The 23238-nt window shown below is 39.2% G+C and overlaps 1 protein-coding gene across 7 annotated transcripts in view; it reads left to right on the forward strand.

Moving 5' to 3' along the window:
- ZC3H12B (zinc finger CCCH-type containing 12B) overlaps nucleotides 1-23238 on the forward strand; it is a 459035-nt gene that overhangs the window by 424316 nt on the left and 11481 nt on the right. For all 7 annotated transcript variants that reach the window (XM_054544659.2, XM_054544661.2, XM_054544660.2 and 4 more), the window contains one exon: nucleotides 15471-16234. In XM_054544659.2, the coding sequence (XP_054400634.1) occupies nucleotides 15627-16234 (608 nt within the window). In that variant the 5' untranslated portion in view covers nucleotides 15471-15626. The remainder of the gene's footprint in view (nucleotides 1-15470; nucleotides 16235-23238) is intronic.

Consider the following 23238-nt stretch of genomic DNA (forward strand, 5'->3'; position numbering starts at 1 on the left):
GTCGATAACAATGTAGCTTAAATATCATACAAAGAATACTATACTTTTACATCCCTCCACACACACACACTTTGTGTTCGTGTACTCAGAATCTGCTTTTTTATATTTTGTATCCATTAAAAATTTTTATCTTTTAAGTTTTATATAAAGGCTAAAAGTAAATTATGCACCACCATTACATTGTTACATTAATCTATATATCTCTATTTTATGCTTTCATATCACTATTTAGCATGTGTTTCTTTCAGTTTGAAGAGTTCCCATAAATATTTCTTTGTAAGGCAGATCTAGTGGCAATGAACTCCCTCAGTTTTTGTTTGTCTGGGAAAAGGTTTCCCTTCTTTATTTTTAAAGGATAATTTTGCAGGATATAGTATTCTTTGATGGCAGTTTTTTTTTTTTTTCTTTCAGGACTTTGAATATGTGTTCCTACTCTTTACTGGATTGCAAGGTTTCTGTTGAGAAATCCACTGATAGTCTTACAAGGATCCCTTACATGTGAAGATTCACTTTTTTCTTGTTGCTTTCAAAATTATTTCTTCATCCTTGTTTGTTTTAGTATATTCTCAGGCTGTTAATAAAGACATACCCAAGACTGGGTAATTTATATAGAGGTTTAATTGACATACAGTTCCACGTGGCTGGGGAGTCTCACAATCATGGCAGAAGGCAAAGGAGGAGCAAAGTCATGTCTTACATGGCAGCAGGCAAGAGAGTATGTGCAGGGGAACTCCCCTTTATAAAACCATCAGATCTCCTGAGACTTATTCACTATCACAAGAACAGCATGGGAAACACCCACCCCTGTGATTGAATTACTTCCCACTGGGTCCTTCCCATGACACGTGGGGATTATTACAATTCCAGGTGAGATTTGGGTGGGGACGTAGAGCCAAACCAGATCTCCTGGACTGCAAGGTTTCTGTTGAGAAATCCACTGATAGTCTTACAGGAATCCGCTACATGTCAAGATTTTACTTTTCTCTTGCTGCTTTCAAAATGATTTCTTCATCTTTGACTTTAGACAATTTGATTATAATGGGTCTCAGTGAAGATCTATTTGGGATTCTTTTCACATCATGGATCTACATGTTCATTTTCCTCCCTAGATTTGGAAAGTCTTCTTTCATTTATTTCTTTACATGAGATTTCTACTCCTTTTTTTCACTGCCCCTTCTGAATTCTATAATGTATACATTATATTTTTATACTATCTTGTAAGTCACACAGACTTTCTTCAGTCTGTTTGATTCTTTTTACTTTTTGTCTTTCTAACTGGATAATTTCAATTATTTTCAAGTTCACAGATTCTTCTTGATCAATTATGTTGTTGAAGTTCTTTATTGGGTTTTTAATTTCTTTCTCTCTTTTTTTGAAAGTACAGAGACTTATTGCAAAGTGAAAAGTACACACTCAAGAAAGAGGCATGCAGGCATATTCAAGAGTCAGTCACACAATAGAGTTTTCAGCTTCTACTTTTATGGGTTTATTTAACCAGGGAGTAGAATATTTATGAAGATTCCTGGAAAAAGGTGAAGATTTCTCAGAACTGTGGTGCCACTCATTTTTACACCAATAATAGGTAATCTCAGAACTGTCATGGTGCTGGTGGGTGTGTGATTTAGTATGTTAATGAGTATATAGAGAGGTCCTAGGTGAAACCTAGGTCAAATCCAGCACCATATTGGATTCAGTCAGTCTTAGCCAACTTGTTCCACACCCTGTTTTTCATGGTTTTATCAGCCCATAGCCTCTAGTCATGTGAAACTGCTGACTGGAATTTTTTTTTTTTTTTTTTGAGACAGAGTCTCACTCTGTCACACAGGCTGGAGTTCAGTGGTATGATCTCAGCTCACTGCAACCTCTGCCTCCCAGGTTCAAGCGATTCTCCTGCCTAAGCCTCCCGAGTAGCTGGGACTACAGATATGCGCCATCACTCCTGACTAATTTTTTTGTCTGTATTTTTAGTACAGACACAGTTTCACCATGTTGGCCAGGCTGGTCTCAACCTCCAGACCTCAAATGACCTGCCTGCTTCAGTCTCCCAAAGTGCTGGGATTACAGACATGAGCCACCATGAACAGCCTGCCTGGAATTCTTTGTTCATCCTCCTTCCTGATGATTAGGGGTAATGGCACTGCCTAGCAAGGGCATGGAAATCTCTGGCTGACTGGTCTAGGGGATCCAAGGCAGGGTCATCAGGAGAGTCTAAATCTGAGGCAGGGATTGATTGGAATCCTTGCATGACCATCATTTGGTGTGGGACTGTTGCAACCTAGAAGACACAAACTTTACAAGGAGGTTAAACAAGCATTATACACACACACACACACACACACACACACAAACAGGAGTTGTGTGAAGTAGAGGAAAAATAAAAAACAAAAAATATTTGATGTCTAATGGCTGAAAAGTTCCAAAATTTGATGGAAAACTTTAATCCGCACATTCAAGAAGATCAATAGGCTGGGCACAGTGGCTCACATCTGTAATCCCAGCACTTTGGGAGTCCAAGGTGGGTGGATCACCTGAGGTCAGGTCTCTACTAAAAATACAAAAATTAGCCGGGCATGGTGGCAGGTGCCTGTAATCCCAGCTACTCCGGAGGCTGAGGCAGAAGAATCACTTGAACATGGGAGGCGGAGGTTGCAGTGAGCTGCTGAGATCATGCCATTGCACTCCAGCCTGGGTGACAGAGCAAGACTCTGTCTCAAAAAAAAAAAAAAATTCAATAAACTCAAAGTTGGAAAAACTCAAAAACATTCCTGTGTGTGTGTGTGTGTGTGTGTGTGTGTGTGTATACACTTGGTGATATATCACAGGTCTCTTAGGCTCTGATCATTTTTCTTTATTTTCTCTTTCTGCCCTTCAGACTAGGTAATCTCATTTAACCTATCAACATAAAGTTTGATGCTTCTTTCTATAGCCAGCTAAAATCTGCTGTTGATCTCTCCAGTGGATTTTTTATTTCAGTTATTGTCCTTTTCAACTTCAGAATTTCCATTAATATTCTCTATGTGATAAGACATCTTACATTCCTTTTGTTCTTTGACATACTTTCTTATAATCTTTAAGCATATTTTAAATAGCTGATTTAAAATATTTGTCAAGTAAGCCTGACATCTGGGCCTGCACAGGGACAGTATTTTTAAAATATTTTTTAAAGAAATGGGGTCTCACTTTATTGCCCAGGCTAGATTTGAGCTCCTTGGCTCAAGCAATACTTCCACCTCAGCCTCTCGAGTAGCTGGGACTATGGGCTTATGCCACTATGCCCAACTCAGGAGGGATGGTTTCTATTGACTTTTTTTTTTAAATTTTATTATTATTATACTTTAAGTTTTAGGGTACATGTGCACAATGTGCAGGTTAGTCACATATGTATACATGTGCCATGCTGGTGTGCTGCACCCATTAACTCGTCATTTAGCATTAGGTATATCTCCTAATGCTATCCCTCCCCCCTCCCCCCACCCCACAACAGTCCCCAGAGTGTGATGTTCCCCTTCCTGTGTCCATGTGTTCTCATTGTTCAATTCCCACCTATGAGTGAGAACATTCAGTGTTTGGTTTTTTGTCCTTGCGATAGTTTACTGAGAATGATGATTTCCAATTTCATCCATGTCCCTACAAAGGACATGAACTCATCATTTTTTATGGCTGCATAGTATTCCATGGTGTATATGTGCCACATTTTCTTAATCCAGTCTATCATTGTTGGACATTTGGCTTGGTTCCAAGTCTTTGCTATTGTGAATAGTGCTGCTATAAACATACGTGTGCATTTGTCTTTATAGCAGCATGATTTATAGTCCTTTGTGTATATACCCAGTAATGGGATGGCTGGGTCAAATGGTATTTCTAGTTCTAGATCCCTGAGGAATCGCCACACTGACTTCCACAATGGTTGAACTAGTTTACAGTCCCACCAACAGTGTAAAAGTGTTCCTATTTCTCCACATCCTCTCCAGCACCTGTTGTTTCCTGACTTTTTAATGATTGCCATTCTAACCGGCGTGAGATGGTATCTCATTGTGGTTTTGATTTGCATTTCTCTGATGGCCAGTGATGGTGAGCATTTTTTCATGTGTTTTTTGGCTGCATAAATGACTTCTTTTGAGACGTGTCTGTTCATGTCTATTGACTTTTTCTTTCCCTCTATATAGGCCATACTTTTTTGTTTCTTTGCATATCTCATAATTTTTTTGTTGAAGACTGAACATTTTAAATAATATAATTGGCAACCTTGGAAATCAGATTCTCTCTTCTTCCTAAGGTTTGTTTTTGTAATTGTTGTTTAGTGACCTGTGAAGTAATTCTTAAACGTCTGTATTATTTGTTGTGTGTGGCCACTGACATCTCTTCTTGGAATAGCTTATTTGTCAGCTATTGGTTCAAAAACATTTCTCTTAAATGCCTTGAACCAGTAAGTCTTCCTCCCTTTGCCAAGAGGCTTTGCATGCATATTGTGGCACACTCTCAACACCTAGAAAGCATTTGACAACTTTGCTATAGCCTTCACTTCCTGATTACATAAACCTTTAATGTCAACCAAAGGTGAGGGATAAGGGACTTTTCAGGTCTTCCATGAACACATGCACAACCTTACACAAGCATGTGTCCTTCTAGATCCCCAGGAATATGTGGAAGCTTTTCAAAGCCCCTTATGGACATCTGATTCCCAGCTTTTCCTTTAAAGTTTTTTTGGTCAACTTCTTGTTTGCTCTAGCTGTCATTACCCCCTCAGGCAGCTGTGATATTTTTTTAAAGTGTCTCTAATTGTTTTCAACAAACATCCCTGAGGAAAAAGCTGTTCATTATTAGTGAGCTCTAAATCACATAAAATAAACACAAGCCCTTGAAAAAGTCAGGTTTTCCAAGGAACTTTCAGACAGGTCAGATAATAATAATTCTATAGAGATGGGACTTTGGAGAAGCTCTAAATTTGTTGAGTTTCCTCTGTTGGCTTCTAGGCTGCTAATTCTCATGGCTACTGTGATTGTGAGGCTGTTGGCTTTCAAGGCCACCATGTTTCTGGGAAGAGGAGACGGGAATAGAGCACATTCAAATGCCACAAATTTTCCTATTCTTACTGAGGTTCAGCCAGGCCTTTGAATTTTTGTTTTGTTGTTGTTTAAATAAACACTACTTGTATTTTTTTTTTTTTGAGACAGAGTTTCACCCTTGTTGCCCAGGCTGGAGTGCAATGGCACAGTCTCAGCTCAGTGTAACCTCTGCCTCCTGAGTTCAAGCAATTCTCCTGCCTCAGCATCCCAAGTAGCTGGGATTACAGGTGCCTGCCATCACACCCGGCTAATTTTTGTATTTTTAGTAGAGAACGGGTTTCACCACATTGGCCAGGCTGGTCTTGAACTCCTGACCTCAGGTGATCTGCCTGCCTCAGCCTCCCAATATGCTGGGATTACAGGTGAGAGCCACCGCACCTGACTAAATAAACACTATTTGGGTTATTGAAAACCTTTCGTTAAGTTCCAGATGTCACCAGTGGAGGGTGTCCAGGTTCTTGGTGTCTTGAACAAAGAATTGAACGAAACTCACAAACAAAGCAAGGACGGAATGAAGGGATTTATTGAAAATTGAAGTACACTCCACAGTGTGGGAGCGGGCCAGAGCACAGGGCCTCAAGGGCCCCATTACAGAATTTTAGTGAGTTTAAATACCCTCTAGAGGATTCCATTGATTACTTGGGGTACACCCTATGTAAATGAAGAGGATGAAGTAGAGTTACAAAGTTATTTACTTGGCCTACACCCTATGGAGATGATATTTCCTGCCATAGCTGAAGTATGAATTCGCCTTATGTTCCCTACTTCCAGACCCTATTCTCCTGCCTAACAGAATTCTGGAAAAGTTGATTTTAACAATTTGCCAGTGTTGTCATTGCTTTTACTGATAAGCAAATTTTTTAAGGTCCTTTCACTGTCGTTCCCACTGACATCATCATTAGTATATTTAAATTTATATAACTATCAAAAGATTTCATGGCATAAATATAATTACATGAACTTTTAAACATTTGGAGGTTTGTTACTGTACATCGTTTTCACTATTTTTAATTTCTACTGTGGGAAAAAAAGTGCTTTCTAAACAAGCTGATATTAATGTTAACTGAAATACAAAGTCACTCATAGACAGATTTTTAATTATATCTTTCCTGGATAATCAATGACTCACAAGAAATCATTTTAACCCAACTTACCACTATTTGAGTAAAAGCCAGGGCTATATATAACTAGTCTAATGTCAAATGGTCTTTATAATTTTGATCAGCTGAACTTCACTTCAGGCTTCTATGAGTATGCCAGAGGCTATAAGAGTACAAGGATGGGCCAGACGCGGTGGCTTACACCAGTAATCCCAGCACTTTGGGAGGCCGAGGGGGGCGGATCACCCGAGGTCAGGAGTTCAACACCAGCCTGACCAACATGGCAAAACCGTATCTCTACTAAAAACACAAAATTAGCCAGGCATGGTGGCAGATGTCTGTAATCCCAGCAACTCGGGAGGCTGAGACAGGAAAATTGCTTGAACCCGGGAGGCGGAGGTTGCAGTGAGCCGAGATCATGCCATTGCACTCCAGCCTGGGCAACAAGAGTGAAATTCTGTCTCAAAAAAAAAAAAAAAAAAAAAAAGAGTACTACAAGGATGAAATATTTAATAAAATATTCATTGAAAACGTATCACATACATAAAGGTATGCTAGGTGTTGGGATTGGGGAAAGCAGAGATACAAACATGAATGTGGACAGTTCTTACTTCTAGTAGAGTTCACTGTCTAGTTGGGGAGAGAAACAAATGTTACAACTAGCAGGAGTTAAGTGGGTGAACTAGAGGGGAGAGAACTAGTGTGGAGAGCATTACTCACTAATCTTGACCTCACCATTGTCTTTCACACCTCCATGCCCTTTCATATGCGATACCATCTGCCTAGCATGTCCTCCCCATTTTCACTCCCCCTTTCCTGATAAAACCAGCTCAAATTTCACCTCTCTTACCTCAGACAGAAGAATTACTTACCTCTTACACCTCCTTGGTATTCCCCTAGCATTTATAAACAACCTTACGAGAACATATTCTATGCTCTGTGATTATTTGTTTACATGTTTATCTCACCTACCAGAATGTGAGCACCTCACAGGGACTGCATCTTATTTATTTTAGAAGCCTCAGCACCTAGAGCAGTGCTAAGTACCTAGTATCCACGATGGGAATTAAAAATTAGTGGTAGAGGGAATATTTGAACCCAAATACCCTGACTCCTCCTCCAAATGCAGATTTCTCACTATACTAAGACACCTCTTACCATTCTTGCAGGGAGCCTTCAAGGATTACCAGCATCCTCAACTCATGGGGGGACAGCCAAGAGTGTACCTATGTCATTACATGGTTGACATATTTAATATAACAAGAATGCATTATTAAGCATTCCTTGTTCTGAAAGCCTCTGAAATACTTTTAAAACTGTGTTTCTTATGTACTTTGCTGGCCACAGAATTACTCCTGCAGCTGAGATAAAACAGAGCAGCTCTTGAAAAAAAGCAATATATAATTGTTTGAGAAAGGAAGTGACAACAAACAGCATGTTAGTTGAAATAATAACAATTAAAACTTGTAACCTCTATGATCCTTCTATTCCCTCTTTCCCTCCTACTCCTATTTGCCACCCAATATATCTCGAATTTCATCTGGGAGATTTTTGGAACTAACTAGACTTCAGCTGATGATGTCATGGCTACAATCCTGCCGCTACCCCTCAGAATTGCCCCGAACCTTGTGTCCTTTCTCATTCTGGCTAATGATTTAATTATAAAGAGAGAAAATAGGGTGTACTCTATTCCATACATTTAACAAAGCAGTTAAATTGGAGAGAATCAAGAAAGATCAAGCCCAGTGTTGTTAACTGAATGAGATGCTCAAGATATATTTATCACTATGAAAGTCATAAGAAAGGCACTCTTTTTTTCCAATTTACTATAAGTTATAGAATGACATAGCCATATTTCCCTATAGCTTTTGACTAAGGGTCTTGGGATGGGGATAGGTGGCACAAAAAGAAAAAGAGACGGAGGAGAGAAAGAAGACAGAAGAGGAGGAGAGAGAGAGAAAAAAAATAAACTTCACCAATGAATCATAGAAGTGGGTGTGTTTTCTGAAGAAGCCACTTTCATAACAGCTCCTCAGCTGTCACTAATGGCCAGAGAACACACATTCACTGAACCCTTACTCTAGCAGAGACCGTCTCCTGTAGCATACGATGCAGCTTCTCTGCATGAATTTGAAATGATCTTTTCCTAGACCTTCTTTATGTAGAGAGAAGAAAATAGTAAGTATGTAACCTACAGTTTTCTTGTCCTTCTGGAGTGTCAAGCACTAGAAATGTTTTTGTGGGGGAAGATTGAATCAAGTATAAATTGAGGTTACATTTAACAATGTGGTTTTAATTAGTTTGGACAACAGAGTGTGTGTAGTACTAAATGTTTTAGATATCCTGGAGACATACGTCCTTTCTAATGGAACATGTGACTGTGGAAGGTAGCAGAAAAATGAGCCCCTGTTCAAAACCTGGGAATAATGGGTCTTGAAATCAAAATATTGTGTGTCTACTTTGCTTGAAGTCCTGAAAAAAATGAATGAGTAATGAAAATCAACAGACTGTTACTTTTTTGTAAACATTTTGTCTAAAGCGTCAACATTTGGTGCGGGAGTGGGAGGACAAGAATTGACGTAGTTTAATCATACAAAGCTCTTGGGTCTCCTTTGAAATGAAATCCTAAATTTTGAATAAGCTCAGTTGTTTTTAGCTCTGATTGTGACAGTTTTTGCTGTGACATGTATCATTTTGAGAATGCATTGAAGGTAAAATATAAAAAACAACTTTGTTTGGACGGTAATGTAAAACCAGATAGGCTGACAAGAGTGCTCTAATTGCTTGAGGGAAATCCCATTTTTACAAACCACAGAAAATATGCTTTCTTAGACTTGTTTCTTTGCTAAGTGTTACTACCTATAAACTATTCAAGAGCACACAAACAGATGGGTATAGTTGGAGGTTAAGAAACAATCTTTACCTCCTTTATGATATAATTCCTGCATGTGATTTATTTATTATAAATAAAAATGGAAAGATTTGAATTTTCAATTTTCTCAGAGTGCCTTTATGTGAACCTTTTCATTTTGAGAATCAGTAAAGTTTTCAAACTCTTTTATCTCCAAAGTATCTGAGAAAGCCTTTACTTTATAGCTCTTTCAGGGGCTTGTGTAACTTCTTTAGCTGATGTGCTTGACACAGGGGATTGGAGATGGGCTATATAAGTCATAACATCTCAAAACTGGATTGTGTAGGTAATTATGTGGCTCTATTGAGAGCATATATGTGAATGCTCTTAGGCAACTCTAAGATGTAATGCAAATGTAAATGATTGTTTATATATTATTACTGTTATCGAAGTTTTATAACTTATTTTATTTGCCATTTTAAAGTAAAATGTGATTATTTGATACGATACAGATTTGAATTTGTTCTCTTAGAAGCTAATTATATGTGTTCTCATCCTTTAGGTCCCACTTATAAGTGAGAACATGCAGTATTTGGTTTTCTGTTCCTATGTTAGTTTGCTAAGGATAACGGCCTCCAGCTCCATTCATATCCCTGCAAAGGACATGATCTCATTCTTTTTTATGGCTACATAGTATTCTATGGTGTATATGTACCACATTTTCTTTACCCAGTCTATCACTGATGGGCATTTAAGTTGAATGTCTTTGCTACTGTGAATTGTGCTGCAATGAACATACACGTGCATGTGTCTTTATAATATAATGATTTATATCCTTTAGGTATGTACACAGTAATGGGATTGCTGGGTCAAATGGTATTTCTGTCTTTAGGTCTTTGAGGACACATAGAGGGGAACAACACACTCTGGGGCCTAACAGAGGGTGGAGGATGGGAGGAGGGAGAGGATCAGGAAAAATAACTATGGGTACTGGGCTTAATACCTGGGTGATGAAATAATCTGTACAACAAATCCCCATGACACAAGTTTACCTATGTAACAAACCTGCACATGTACCCCTGAACTTAAAATAAAAGTTAACAAAAAAAGTAATTCTAAAAACAGTGGTCCAGTTCAGAGGAGAAACCAAGAAAATAAAGCTTAGTATTCTTATGATGATTGAACTATAGTCATTTCTCAATTATCTGGGCCCACCAGAAATCCCACACAGCAGATAATTTTTGATATGTGTATTTTCTTTGAGAATGCCTTTCATGAAAAAAAATTGCTAGAAGTGGCGGGAAGGGCAGCTGTCTAAGTAGGCATCCCTAAGTCTCTATCAAAACATGCATTTACAAAACACAATAACAAGTGGCTTGGCCACCTGCAGATAATTGAGAACTTACTATTTTGTTCTTGACTTGATTACTGCTGGGTAACTCTGTTCTATGTGGTTAATGGGCTTTCTTGAACATTTCCAAAGGTTTTGGCTCACTAGAAATGGCCAGATGTTTCTGCCTCTGTATAGGATGTCATTTGGCAGATTCTGGAAAAGATGAAGTCAAGTTTTTAGTAGAACCTGAAGACTCATCTTGGAAAATTTCTCTATGCAAATGCAAGCTGAATAAGTTGTATTTCCTCATAAAAAGATTAGTGGGAGAGAAAAGAAAGTAGAAGACTTTGATCTTTTTTTTCTTGGTGGAAATTCCTCCTCGAGGTCACTTTTAGCAGATTTTGCCTGCATATGTTTCTCTGCTTTTTTTAGATTCAGATGCAAATTTGCAATCATTTGCTTGATCATATTCTTAAACAAGTTATAGGCAAGCTCTGTATCTTCCACACGTGGCTATCTGGTTACAAAGCTCTTAGCTTCTTAAAACAAATTACATCCAGTTCTATAATTTCATCTGACTAATGTGATTTTCCAAAGTATGCCAGTCTTTAATGCATTCATTTGTGGATTTTTTCAAACAGTAACAATAAAAGGTAACAATTCTATTTCTTGTTGTTGTTGAGACAGAGTCTGGCTCTGTCACCCATGCTGGAGTACAGTGGTGCCCTCTTGGCTCACTACAACCTCTGCCTCCAGGGCTCAAGCCATTCTCCCACCTCAGCCTCCAGAGTAGCTGGGACTACAGGCCTGTGCAACCATGCCTGACTAATTTTAGTATTTTTTTGTAGAGACAAGGTTTCACCATCTGTTGCCCAGGCTGATCTCAAATCTTGGGCTCAAGCGATCCTCCTGCCTTGGCCTCCCAAAGCGCTGGGATTATAGGCTTGAACCACTGTGCCCAGCCAACAACCCTTTTTAACACGTCATAAGCTAAAACAACATCTTTGAAACTTTTCTTCCCAATCACCTTTCTTTTTTGAGCAAAAGTGACTCTTTTGCTTTAGCCATCTTCAATGCTTTCATTTGTTACTCCTTGCCAATAATATTAGGCATGAGGTGTTGACTAGGGCACTATATCATATTAATCTTCATATACTTGTAATTTTAAAAAGTCTTCCCTGCCCAGCAAATTTTAACTCTTTCCTTTAAGGCTCAACTCATAGCTCCCTGTGCTTTTTAATGCTTAATCACTTAGCCAGTTTATAATTATGAATTATATGATTATTTGATTATTGTCTGTCTCCCCATTCCTCACCACATCGCTATAAGCTCCTTGAGATCAGAGTCCTCATCTTATTTTATATCCTCAGCTTCTAACATGTTGTCTGGTGCATAGTTGGCACTAAATAAATATTTTTGAATGAATTAATTAAGTAATGTCAGCAGATGACTAGATATTATATGCTTCTTGAATTCTTTCCTAATCTCTTCAACCACCACACCTATCTCCCACCCTGACAGAGTTGAGTATTTCCTCTTCTGTATGTCAATGAAAATTTGCAAGTAACTTAGGTGACCAATCATATACCCAGGTTTACCTGAGACATCCCTAGTTTATGCCTGTTGTTCTTGCATAACTATTAGTAAACACTCCCTTCATTCACAAGAGTATCCCAGCTTGAACTGTAATTGAAATATTCATCTTCTATAGAAGTGCATTTCTAGGGTCACTTCTAGCCAATGTTTTACTAGTTGGTTGAGTTCTTGAGGACAGGCTTGGTTCTGGTTTATCTTTCTCACCCTGGGGCTTAGCACAGTCTCTGGCACTCAGGGACTGTTCTTTTGAATAAAAACACACTCTTGCTATCTTGTCCCAAGGATTTTTGCATTATAAAAGAAACACACACACATAGACAAACACATGACACCTTCACACTTACACAGGTTTTAGGAAAGATCACCAACATTTTACTTCAGATATTCTTGCTTAAGGTTTTGAAAGAGAAATCCGAGTTTATTTCTGCTAAGCCACTTATTTCTCTTCTACTTTAGGTTATTGAGTAGGAAACTTCCATAATAATAAGTAATTTCAATAAGGGTTTCCTATGTTTGTGATATTTTCCCTGAATTTAAATTTGCTATTGTATGTCTACATAAGCATGGTGAAATTATTCACACCAATGACAATTTGGACAGAACTAAATATTTGATAGTATGAAATAAACATTCATACTATCTAACATTCATACTAGCTAGTCCACTAGCTAAGAGTAGTCTAGCTTATATTTTATAGGTACCTCCCATTTGCCAAGAAAATATACATTTAATCTTATAAACAGTTGGTTTTAAGTGATTTTGAAGCTTTGAATAAATCCAGGGGAAATATTTCAATATCCTGTGTACACTAGAAATTATTCTGAAGAAAATAAATTGTAAGTCAGATAGTAAATGTGGAACTTATAAGGAAATTGGTGTCTATGTGTTGACTAATTCACTAAGGGAAATTTTTAAAGTCGCAAATGGTAATGTAATCATTCCAGGAGTCATTATATGTTGACTGAATGTCGTTTCTGAGATGTTGATTACATTTGGCTCTGTTTCCAAATGTGATTCCTAAAGTAAGCATGCAGTTATCCATAGCATTCTTCAAACCATTAGAGGTTTTTCTTGTTTGTGGAAACAGAATCGAGGCAGGGTGTGGTGGCTCACGCCTGTAATCCCAGCACTTTGGGAGGCCGAGGTAGGTGGATCACCTGAGGTAAGGAGTTCAAGACCAGCCTGGCCAACATGGTGAAACCTCGTCTCTACTAAAAATACAAAATTAGCCGGGCATGGTGGAACATGCCTGTAATCCCGGCTACTTGGGAGGCTGAGGCAGGAGAATTGCTTGAACCCAGGAGGTGGAGGTTGCAGTGAGCTGAGCTCATGCCATTGCACTCCAGCCTGGGCAACAAGAGCGAAACTCCGTCTCACACACACAAAAAGAAACAGAATTGAGGTGTAACTAGAAATCTCTAGCACACTGGTCACATAAGTAGCCTGGTTTTATTTATTTATTTATTTATTTATTTATTTATTTATTTTTTGAGACGGAGTCTCACTCTGTCGTCCATGCTGGAGTGCAGTGGTGTGATCTCACCTCACTGCAACCTCCACCTCCCAGGTTCAAGCAATTTTCCTGCCTCAGCTTCCCAAGTAGCTGGGATTACAGGCACCCCCCACCACGCCCAGCTATATTTTGTATTTTTAGTAGAGACAGGGTTTCGCCTTGTTGGCCAGGCTGGTCTCGAACTCTTGACCTCAAGTGATCTACCCACCTCGGCCTCCCAAAGTGCTGGGATTACAGGCATGAGCCACCGTGCCCAGCCAGTAGCCTATTTTTAGATGAGTGAGCACAGCTTCTGCCTGAAGACCTCATCAGTGCTCACGGGTCTATAGCCTTATCTCACTGTCAGTCTTCTTTTAAAAAGAAAACCAAACCCATGCTTGTATCATTACCCCCTTTATGTATATTCAGAAACTATTGTGTTCTCTTCACTTTTCTAAGCATTTTCCTAACATATATTATATAATCCTTACAATTAACCAATGAGGTAGCTATCAATATCCTCACTTTACATATGAAGAAACTGAGGCTCAAAGGAAAGAACACACTTAGGCCAGGTTAGAACTGAAACCTGCTGGGACAGATGAGATAGGTTAGAGAAGGAGTTTAGAAATAAAATTTTTGCTGAGCAAGGTGGCTCACGCCTGTAATCCCAGCACTTTGGGAGGTCAAGGCCAGCGGATCACGAGGTCAGGAGTTTGAGACCAGCCTGGCCAACATAGTGAAACCCCATCTCTACTAAAAATACATCAATTAGCCGGACATGGTGGCATGTGCCTATAGTCCCAGCTACTCGGAAGGCTGAGGCAGGAGAATCGCCTGAACCCAGGAGGCGGAGGTTGTGGTAAGCCGAGATCGCGCTACTGCACTATAGCCTGAGCAACAGAGCAAGACTCCGTCTTAAAAAAAAAAAAGAAAAAAAATTGTCCCTAATTCTCTTCGTAATTAATACTTTTTATTATGTTCTGGTTTCTCTTGCAAGTTGAGCTGATTTTATCCTTTTCTCCTTTTGTTTATCAATTACAATTAAAAAAGAGATTTCAGACACATTCAGGAAAGTGCACACACACCCTTTCTTATCTGAAACACACCTCTCTGTTAACCCTTAGAGCCTGCTTCCATTGTCTGAAGCAATTTTAATGGTTTTCTAGTCTCCCTAGTAGATGGGGTTCCTGATATTTTGTAAAGAGTAAGAGGAATGCTGGAGAGCATGTGCTTTTCTTTCTTTTTTTTTTTTTTTTTTTTTGAGACAGAGTCTCGCTCTGTCACCCAGGCTGGAGTGCAGTGGCGCGATCTTGGCTCACTGCAAGCTCCACCTCCCAGGTTCACGCCATTCTCCTGCCTCAGCCTCCTGAGTAGCTGGAACTACAGGCATCTGTCACCATGCCCGGCTAATTTTTTGTATTTTTAGTAGAGACAGGGTTTCACCGTGTTAGCTGGGATGGTCTCGATCTCCTGACCTTGTGATCCGCCCGCCTCGGCCTCCCAAAGTGCTGGGATTACAGGCATGAGCCACTGTGCCCAGCCCGCATGTGCTTTTCAGGAGTGGATTTTAGCCTTAGCAAGAAGGATATGGTGTGGGATCTGGAAACACTTCCTGGCAGAAAGGAAGAAAGAGAGTCTTTCCATGGAAATATATGTATGTGTGTATATATATATGTATGTGTATATATATATATATATATATTCTTGCACCTTGTTGAAATATGATGTTTCTCTTTCTCCAAATTGTTGTGATAAGCAGATAACTTTAGCTGTTGTGTCCATGTCGCAGGGCGGGGTAGGGGGGCAACAGGAGGGGGTGGGGTGCGGGAATTACAGCATTATTACCACCACTGAAATTTTTATGTCTAGAATTATTATAGAATTAGGGACTCTTTATCTTTAATGTAAGTTGTAAGCAGAAAAATCAAATGCCAAAAAACCTGTAGTTTCTTAAGAAGAAACTTCTGTATTCTAAAATGCTTTTCCTAAAGTTTACTAAATATGATGTGGTATGTGTGTTTATTTGTAGGGACTGGTAACATCTGAACATACCAAACCACACAGTCAAACTCTTGCACCATCACTACCACGACATTTTACTACAAAAGAATGCCACTGCATGTGGATTCCAAGCAGGCTAAAAAAAAAAAGAACTGATTAGACCTCAGACAACCCACTAAACGGGATGACGGCCACAGCTGAGGTAGAGACACCAAAAATGGAGAAGAGTGCCTCCAAGGAAGAGAAGCAGCAGCCTAAGCAGGACAGCACAGAGCAGGGCAATGCTGATTCTGAAGAGTGGATGAGCTCTGAGAGTGACCCTGAACAGATAAGCCTTAAGAGTAGTGACAACAGCAAGAGCTGCCAACCTAGGGATGGTCAGTTGAAGAAAAAGGAGATGCACTCCAAGCCACACCGCCAGCTCTGTCGATCACCCTGCCTAGATCGTCCAAGTTTCTCCCAGAGCAGCATTTTACAGGATGGTAAACTTGACTTGGAGAAGGAATACCAAGCTAAGATGGAGTTTGCGCTAAAGCTGGGCTATGCAGAGGAACAGATTCAATCAGTGCTAAACAAGCTGGGCCCCGAATCACTTATTAATGATGTATTGGCAGAACTTGTCAGACTTGGGAACAAAGGTGATTCAGAAGGGCAGATCAACTTGAGTCTGTTAGTGCCTCGTGGGCCCAGCTCCAGAGAGATTGCAAGCCCTGAATTGTCTCTTGAAGATGAAATAGATAACAGTGACAATTTGAGGCCAGTTGTCATTGATGGAAGTAATGTGGCAATGAGGTAAGCCTGGTATGTTTTTTTCTCTCATTTTAAAAAACTGCCCTGAGCTCATAGAAATTTTCTTCCTTTGCAAATCATTATAAGAGGAGCATGGCTATTGACTGTGGCATGTGTTTCTGAAGGTGGCCAGAGACTAAAATTATCCTGCCCTTGCCTTTTCTTCCTCCACTGAAGTTGCTGCCAACTTGTTTTCAGGTGTTCTAAAGGCAGCTTCAACATCAGTGATGATGCTTCAGAGGAGACATAGCCATTCAGCTTTGTTCCTTTTGTGGTCTGCTGTCCTACCCCTACTTTACTAGACTAACCATCCTGAAAATGCTCCTTTTATAAAGTCACTTTGGGGTTTACTTAGGAACTTTCAGTAACTCTCAACTGTTATTATACAAAATTTTGATCCTTTTCCCTGGCTTTAAGGCTCTTTGTGATCTGGCCTGTCCCTCCTCCTATTTGATTGCATCTCTCATGCTTACTGCATTTACATCTATCTCTTTAATGGTCTCCATGAAAATTATGCTGATTTCTATCCCCACTACCTGTGTTCATGTCTTTTCCCAACTTAGAAGTGGCCTCCTTTGTATCTTCATAGCCTTCAAAATGCACCATCTCCACAAAGAACTTCCTAATTTTTCTGATTCCAATGATGATCTCTGAACTACAATATCTGTGGTAGGCTGAATGATAGCCCCCTAGAGATGTCCACATTTTAATCCCTGGAATCTCTGAATACATTATCTCATATGGTAAAATGGACTTTGCAAATGTGATTAAGGTTTTTGAGATGGGAGAGATTACCCTGGATTATCAAAGTGGGCCTAATGTAATCACAAGTGTCTTTATTAGAGGGAAGCAGCAAGATCAGAATAAGTAGAAAGAGATGGAATGGCAGAAACAAGAAGATGGAGTGACGTAAGAAAGGGACTATGAGCCAAAGAATGTGGGTGGCCTTTCTCACCCATTGGACTGTTTCAGGAAAAAAAAAAAAAAAAGAATGTGGGTGGCTTCTAGAAAGCTGAAAAGGGCAAGGAAACAGATTCTCTCTTTAAGCTTGCAGAAAGAACACAGCTTTGCCAACACCTTGATTTTAGATTTCTGACCTCTTGAACTTGTAAGAGAATAAATTGGTGCTATTTTAAGTCACTAAATGTGTGATAATTTGTTACAGCAGCAGTAGTAGACTAACATAGTACCTATAGTGCCTTCATAATTTATTCCATACTCTCTCATATCATTTTTTAAATTTTGTGTCAGAGAGCCATAGGAATCCCTTCTTCTATTTCTCAAATGAATTGTAATCCAGCCTTGCTTAAAAAACCCCAGTAATCAGGAGCCTTTTTCCTATTGAGTCTATCATTGCTTGATGGACTCACTAGAATCCCTAGACAGTAGGCAATCAGAGCAAAGTGAAAGCCTTAGTCTAGCAAGTTTTAACTTAGATTATGCCATTGTCTTTGAAAGCAGGGATCTTGCCTTGTTTTCCCACGGTATTGGGTGCTCCCACAGAGACATGAGAGAGTGAGGATGGGAGAAAGTCATGAACCGTACCATTGCTGTATACAGGAAATGCTTAGCAGACTATCTGGAAATACACTTTAGTATATAGTCCTGTTTAATCCTCACATCAACTTTATCTTACAGATGAAAAAATAAGGCTCAGCAAAGGTAAGTGACTTCCCTGAGTTTACATAGCTAGTAAGCAGTAAAGTGAGAACTCGAACTTAAGTCCTCTGACTTCAAATGAATGAAATGAAACAAGCTAACATTTACGAATACTGATTCTGTGCCAGATTCTTTTACATATGTGAATTAATCCCCACTGGAGACCCTATAAGAATAAACTAATTTGGTTCATCTTTGCAGGTGAAGAGATTCAGGTTCAGAGAGTTTGAGTAACTACCCAAGGTTACCCAAGCTTACAAAGCTTAAATTAAAACACTAATCTGACTCCAATTCTCTTTTCATAATATCACACAGTATTATGTGGCTATTAGTGTTATTAAGAATATTTGGGCCAGGTACAGTGGCTCACACCTATAATCCCGACACACTGGGAAGCCAAGGTGGGAGGATTGCTTGAGCCCAGGAGTTCAAGACCAGCTTGGGCAACATGGCGAAACCCTGTCTCTACTGAAAATACAAAAATTATCCAGGCATAGTGGCACATGCCTGTAGTCACAGCTACTCAGGAGGCTGAGATGGGAGGTTCTCTTGAGCTCGGGAGGTCAAGGCTACAGTAAGCAGTGATCTCGCCACTGCACTCCAGCCTGAGTGACGGAGTGAGACCCTATTAAAAAAAAAATATGTATATATATATATATATATATATATATATATATATATATATATATATGGCATATTTGCTAGTATCAGAGAATGCATTTACAGATTTCCTTTTTCAATTTTTTAAAATCATGACATCATCATAATTATAAGGTACGTAAAGCAGGCTAGACAGCTCCTTTGTTTTAATGAGGGGAAACCAAAAGATTAGTAACAAGAAAGTTAAATGGCCTGCACACAATACTACAGCAATCAGAATGATGCAGTGGGCCAGTGAAAAGCAGAGGATAATGTCTGTGTTCAAAAGGCCAAAGGTGTCTCTGCTCCCCTCCTAACAGGCATAAGAAAGAGTGATTCTTGAGGGGAAGGAGTTTGGGATGTGTCCAACTCAATCTGTCACCAAACCAGACCACCCGGCACACCCTAGATCGGACCTGATTCCCAAGGCCTACCATTTTTTTGGTTTTGTTTTGTTTTTTTTGCTCTGGTCTGGTTTTGTGTTTCGGAGTTAAGGTTGAGAAGAACCTAAGGCATTATTGGGGACTTTGGCTTCATGGTAATGTAATATCTTCCTTCTCTTTGGACTTCTATTCAAGGATTGCTGATCACGAAGGACACTCTGGTTCTTTCGCTTTTTAAGGAATAATGCAGAGATTAATTACTTGGATAATTAGTTTCAACATATCTGGTCTATGTCAGTAGCAAGCTATTATACTGACAGGAAAATGAACTTTGATCTCCTGTATGAGTTACTTTGCTAAATTAAAGGCATCTCGCATGATTTAAATAGAGCCAAAAAATAGCGTGCAACCTTATTGTTATGAGCATATTAAAATAGTGCAGAGTAGACCATGTAATTTTTTTTTAATTGCCAGTTGAGTCCTTGTTAGCATCTTTTTCTTTTGTCTGAGTAGTAAATTACTGATGAGTCCCATTTATTCTGCAATCACATTTCACATGCTCAAAGTTCAGCGCTGTAGTCTACTTATGGATTTGTTATTACTGTTCATCTAAATTTGGTTTGTTTTCCTCATTAGTTAGCTGTAAGTTTATGGTGAGATTGGTATTTCTTAGACAAACTACATGTTAATGTCTGTTGTTTCTCAGCCTGTTGGATTATCCTGCATTAAAATTATGATGCTGGCCAGGCACAGTGGCTCATGCTTGTAATCCTAGCACTTTGAGAGGCCAAGGCAGGCAGACGGCTTGAGCCCAGGAGTTCGAGACCAGCCTGAGCAGCATGACAAAACTCCATCTCTACTAAAAATACCAAAAAATAACCCAGCGTGGGGGTGCATGCCCATAGTCCCAGCTACTTGGGAGGCTGAGGTGGGAGAATCGCTTGAGCCCAGGGAGGTTGAGGTTGCAGTGAGCCATGATCACGCCACTGCACTCCAACCTGGGTGACAGAGCAAGACCCTGTCTCCAAAAATAAAATAAAATTATGGGCCGGGCCTGGTGGCTCACACCTGTAATCCCAGAACTTTGGGAGGCTGAGGCAGGAGGATCACTTGAGGTCAGGAGTTCGAGACCAGCCTGGCCAACAAGGCAAAACCTCATCTCTACTAAAAATACAAAAATTAGCCGGATGTGGTGGTGGCATGCCTGTACAGGAGAATCGCTTGAACCCAGAAGGCAGAGGTTGCAGTGAGCCGAGATTGCGCCACTACACTCCAGCCTGGGTGACAGAGTGAGACTCCGTCTGGAAAAAAAAAAAAAAAAGAAAAAATTATGGTGCTTCGTTTGCCATTAGCAGCATTTGGTTAACATTTGCAGTAGTAGTGCACCTGCGGTCCACATACTGATTGATATATGCTAAGATCCTAAAGCGTACATTCATTCTGAGAGCTGTCTCTTTTGGGAGGAGAAATCCATTTCAGAGGAATTAAGGCTTTGAAGTGTAAATACAACCATATTCTTTGTTAAGTCTAGGAGAAGCCCAAACATTTGAACCCCAGAGAAAACAACTGCAGAGGGTGGGGCAAATGACCTATCTGCTAAGCTGAATTTGGCTTGGGAACCTGGATCATGAGAGGTTCCTAAGCAAGTTTACAAGACAAAGTGAACTGTAGTGTCACCAAGATACTCTGTGAATTTGCAGGTCCCAGGGTTTTCGGCATTTTTTAGATTGCAAAAGGACATTGTATGGGTTTAAGCAAAAACAAGCCACTTGAAAAGCTTTACTTTATTTTCCTCTTTTTTTTTTTTTTAAATTATTCATTCCTTAAATGTTTGGGGGGCAATAAACTTTGCATACTTGGCTGTTGTGTAGGTATTCATTGCCACCTTGATAAATGTTGAAAGTGCCTTCTGATTCTTATTGGGCATTTGGTGTGCCTCATGAAATGCTTCAATGGCATATTTTTAATATATTTTAATGGGATGCTATAGGTATGTTACATTTTTTCTTAACATAATTCTCAGTATGTTAGGAAATTGATATCAGAACATAAATATATCAAAATATTAACAGTGTTTGTCTCTGGATTGTAGTAAAACAGTTGGATTTTGGAGTTTTTTTCTTTATATTTTATGTATTTTCCACATTTTATACTATAACCATATATTACATTTTTAATGATTATATGTATATATATTTAGAGACAGGGCCTTGTTCTGTCACCCAGGCTGGAGTGCAGTGGCACGATCATAGCTCACTGTGACCTCAAACTCCTGGGCTCAAGTGATTTTCCTGCCTCAGCTTCCCGAGTAGCTGGGACTACAGGTGTGCATCACCATACTCAGCTAATCTTTTGTAGAGGCAGGGTCTCACCATGTTGCCAAGGCTGAAAAAAAAAAATTTTAACACAGAATTTGGCAGTATAAAATATAAAGTTGGCTGGGCGTGGTGGCTCACGCCTGTAATCCCGGCACTTTAGGAGGCTGAGGCGGGTGGATCACAAGTTCAGGAGTTCAAGACCAGCCTTGGCAACATGGTGAAACCCCGTCTCTACTAAAAATACAAAAATTAGCTGGGCATGGTGGCGTGCATTTGTAATCCCAGCTATTCGGGAGGCTGAGGCAGGAGAATCGCTTGAACCCGGGAGGCGGAGGTTGCAGTGAGCCAAGATGGTGCCATTGCACTCCAGCCTGGATAACAGAGCAAGACTCTGTCTCAAAAAATATATAAATAAATAAATAAATAAATAAAATATAAAGTTGCAGTATCTAACAGCAAATGTTACTCTCATATTTATTTCTGGACTTAGACTGTTTGGGAGAAGATCATAGCACTGCAGAGCCAAATGAAATTCCATCCCTTTCCTTCAAATCCTCTCTAATGGCAATTCTGATAATTTTCCCAAGTTCTGTTATTCTTTATACTTACCAGCACTGTAGCAGTGGGAAAATTCACAACTGAATGTCTTCTCTTCCAGAGTTCATCCAATATTAACCCTTTAAGCAGTGTGGTCTTGCATAATTTCCCCATTGTTCAACTTTTTAGGAGTCAGTGGTAGTTATCTCTAAGGCTACCTTAGAGTGTATTGACAGCTAAATATATTTTCCTTTTGTTTCTTAAGTGCTTTCAACTTTCAGTTGAGTAGTATAATTGTTTTATGGTACTCACTGGGGAGCTTTAAACATGATTAGCATGTGCTTGGAAATGTTAATAAAAGCATTTAATAAGTTTTTGCAATTTGCCTCAAGAGTGATAAGACAGTGGGAAGTCTTGCAGTACAAGAATTGATGAGGCCCTGGATATTACATATGAATTCATCGAAAGGGAACAATACGTTGGAGTTCATTTTTGTTGTAGTTGAGTGAGCTAGTGCCAGTGAGAAGGTGAGGAATCCAAAGCGAGAAGCCCCATCACATTGTCTTAATTAGCCTTCTAACAAAACAATTATTTTCTTCTGATCAGTCTTAACAGACAATAGCCACTTGATTGTAGTAGAATTGGTACATGTATGCCCATTTGTTACCATCCAAGCTGTTTAATTAACTATAATTTAGTGTGATTTATGTATATGTCAGAGCACTAGATACCATGCTAAGAGATCGTAATTTTCACAGCCAAACGAGGCACAAATCTAGTGCATCTTTTCCCAATTTATCTGCAAATTTTCCCTCTTCCAATTTCTATTTAAATGAATTCTGTTTGGCTTTTTAAGTTTTCACAATGTTTATTCCTATAAGTAATTCTGATAGAATTTCTTCTCCTTTATATCATGTTCTGATTATAGAAAGAATACTTGAATTTTTTTTCTTTTTAATAAAGATGGGGTCTCGCTATGTTGCCGAGGCTAGTCGCAAATTCCTGGGCTCAAACAATTCTCCCACCTTGGCATCCCAACCTGCTGGGATTAAAGGCCTGAGCCACCGCACCCAGCCAGAAATACTTGATTTTTTGAGGATATTTTGGAACTAGAGGAAGAAAATAGATCACTTATAACCCTCTCACACAGAACAACAATATTTATTAATATTTCGATGTACTTATTTCTCATATTTTTTCTAAGCTTATACATAGGTTTTCTTCTACAAAATTGGTGTTACATTATATATAGTCTGTATTTTTTCTTTTCTCTTTCAGAATTATGAGCATTTCCTACATCTTAAAATTTTCATGAATATGATTTTTGTTGGTGCATTGTATTAAATGGATATATGTAATAAGAATTTTCAGTGAGCATTTATGTGCATATCTTTTTCGCTGTCGATGTTATTTTTGAAGCTTAATATATATGTGCTTAAGACTTATCCCCGATTAATACTCTATATAAACT

Source organism: Pongo abelii, chromosome X (assembly GCF_028885655.2).
Source record: "Pongo abelii isolate AG06213 chromosome X, NHGRI_mPonAbe1-v2.0_pri, whole genome shotgun sequence".
Lineage (NCBI taxonomy): Eukaryota > Metazoa > Chordata > Mammalia > Primates > Hominidae > Pongo > Pongo abelii.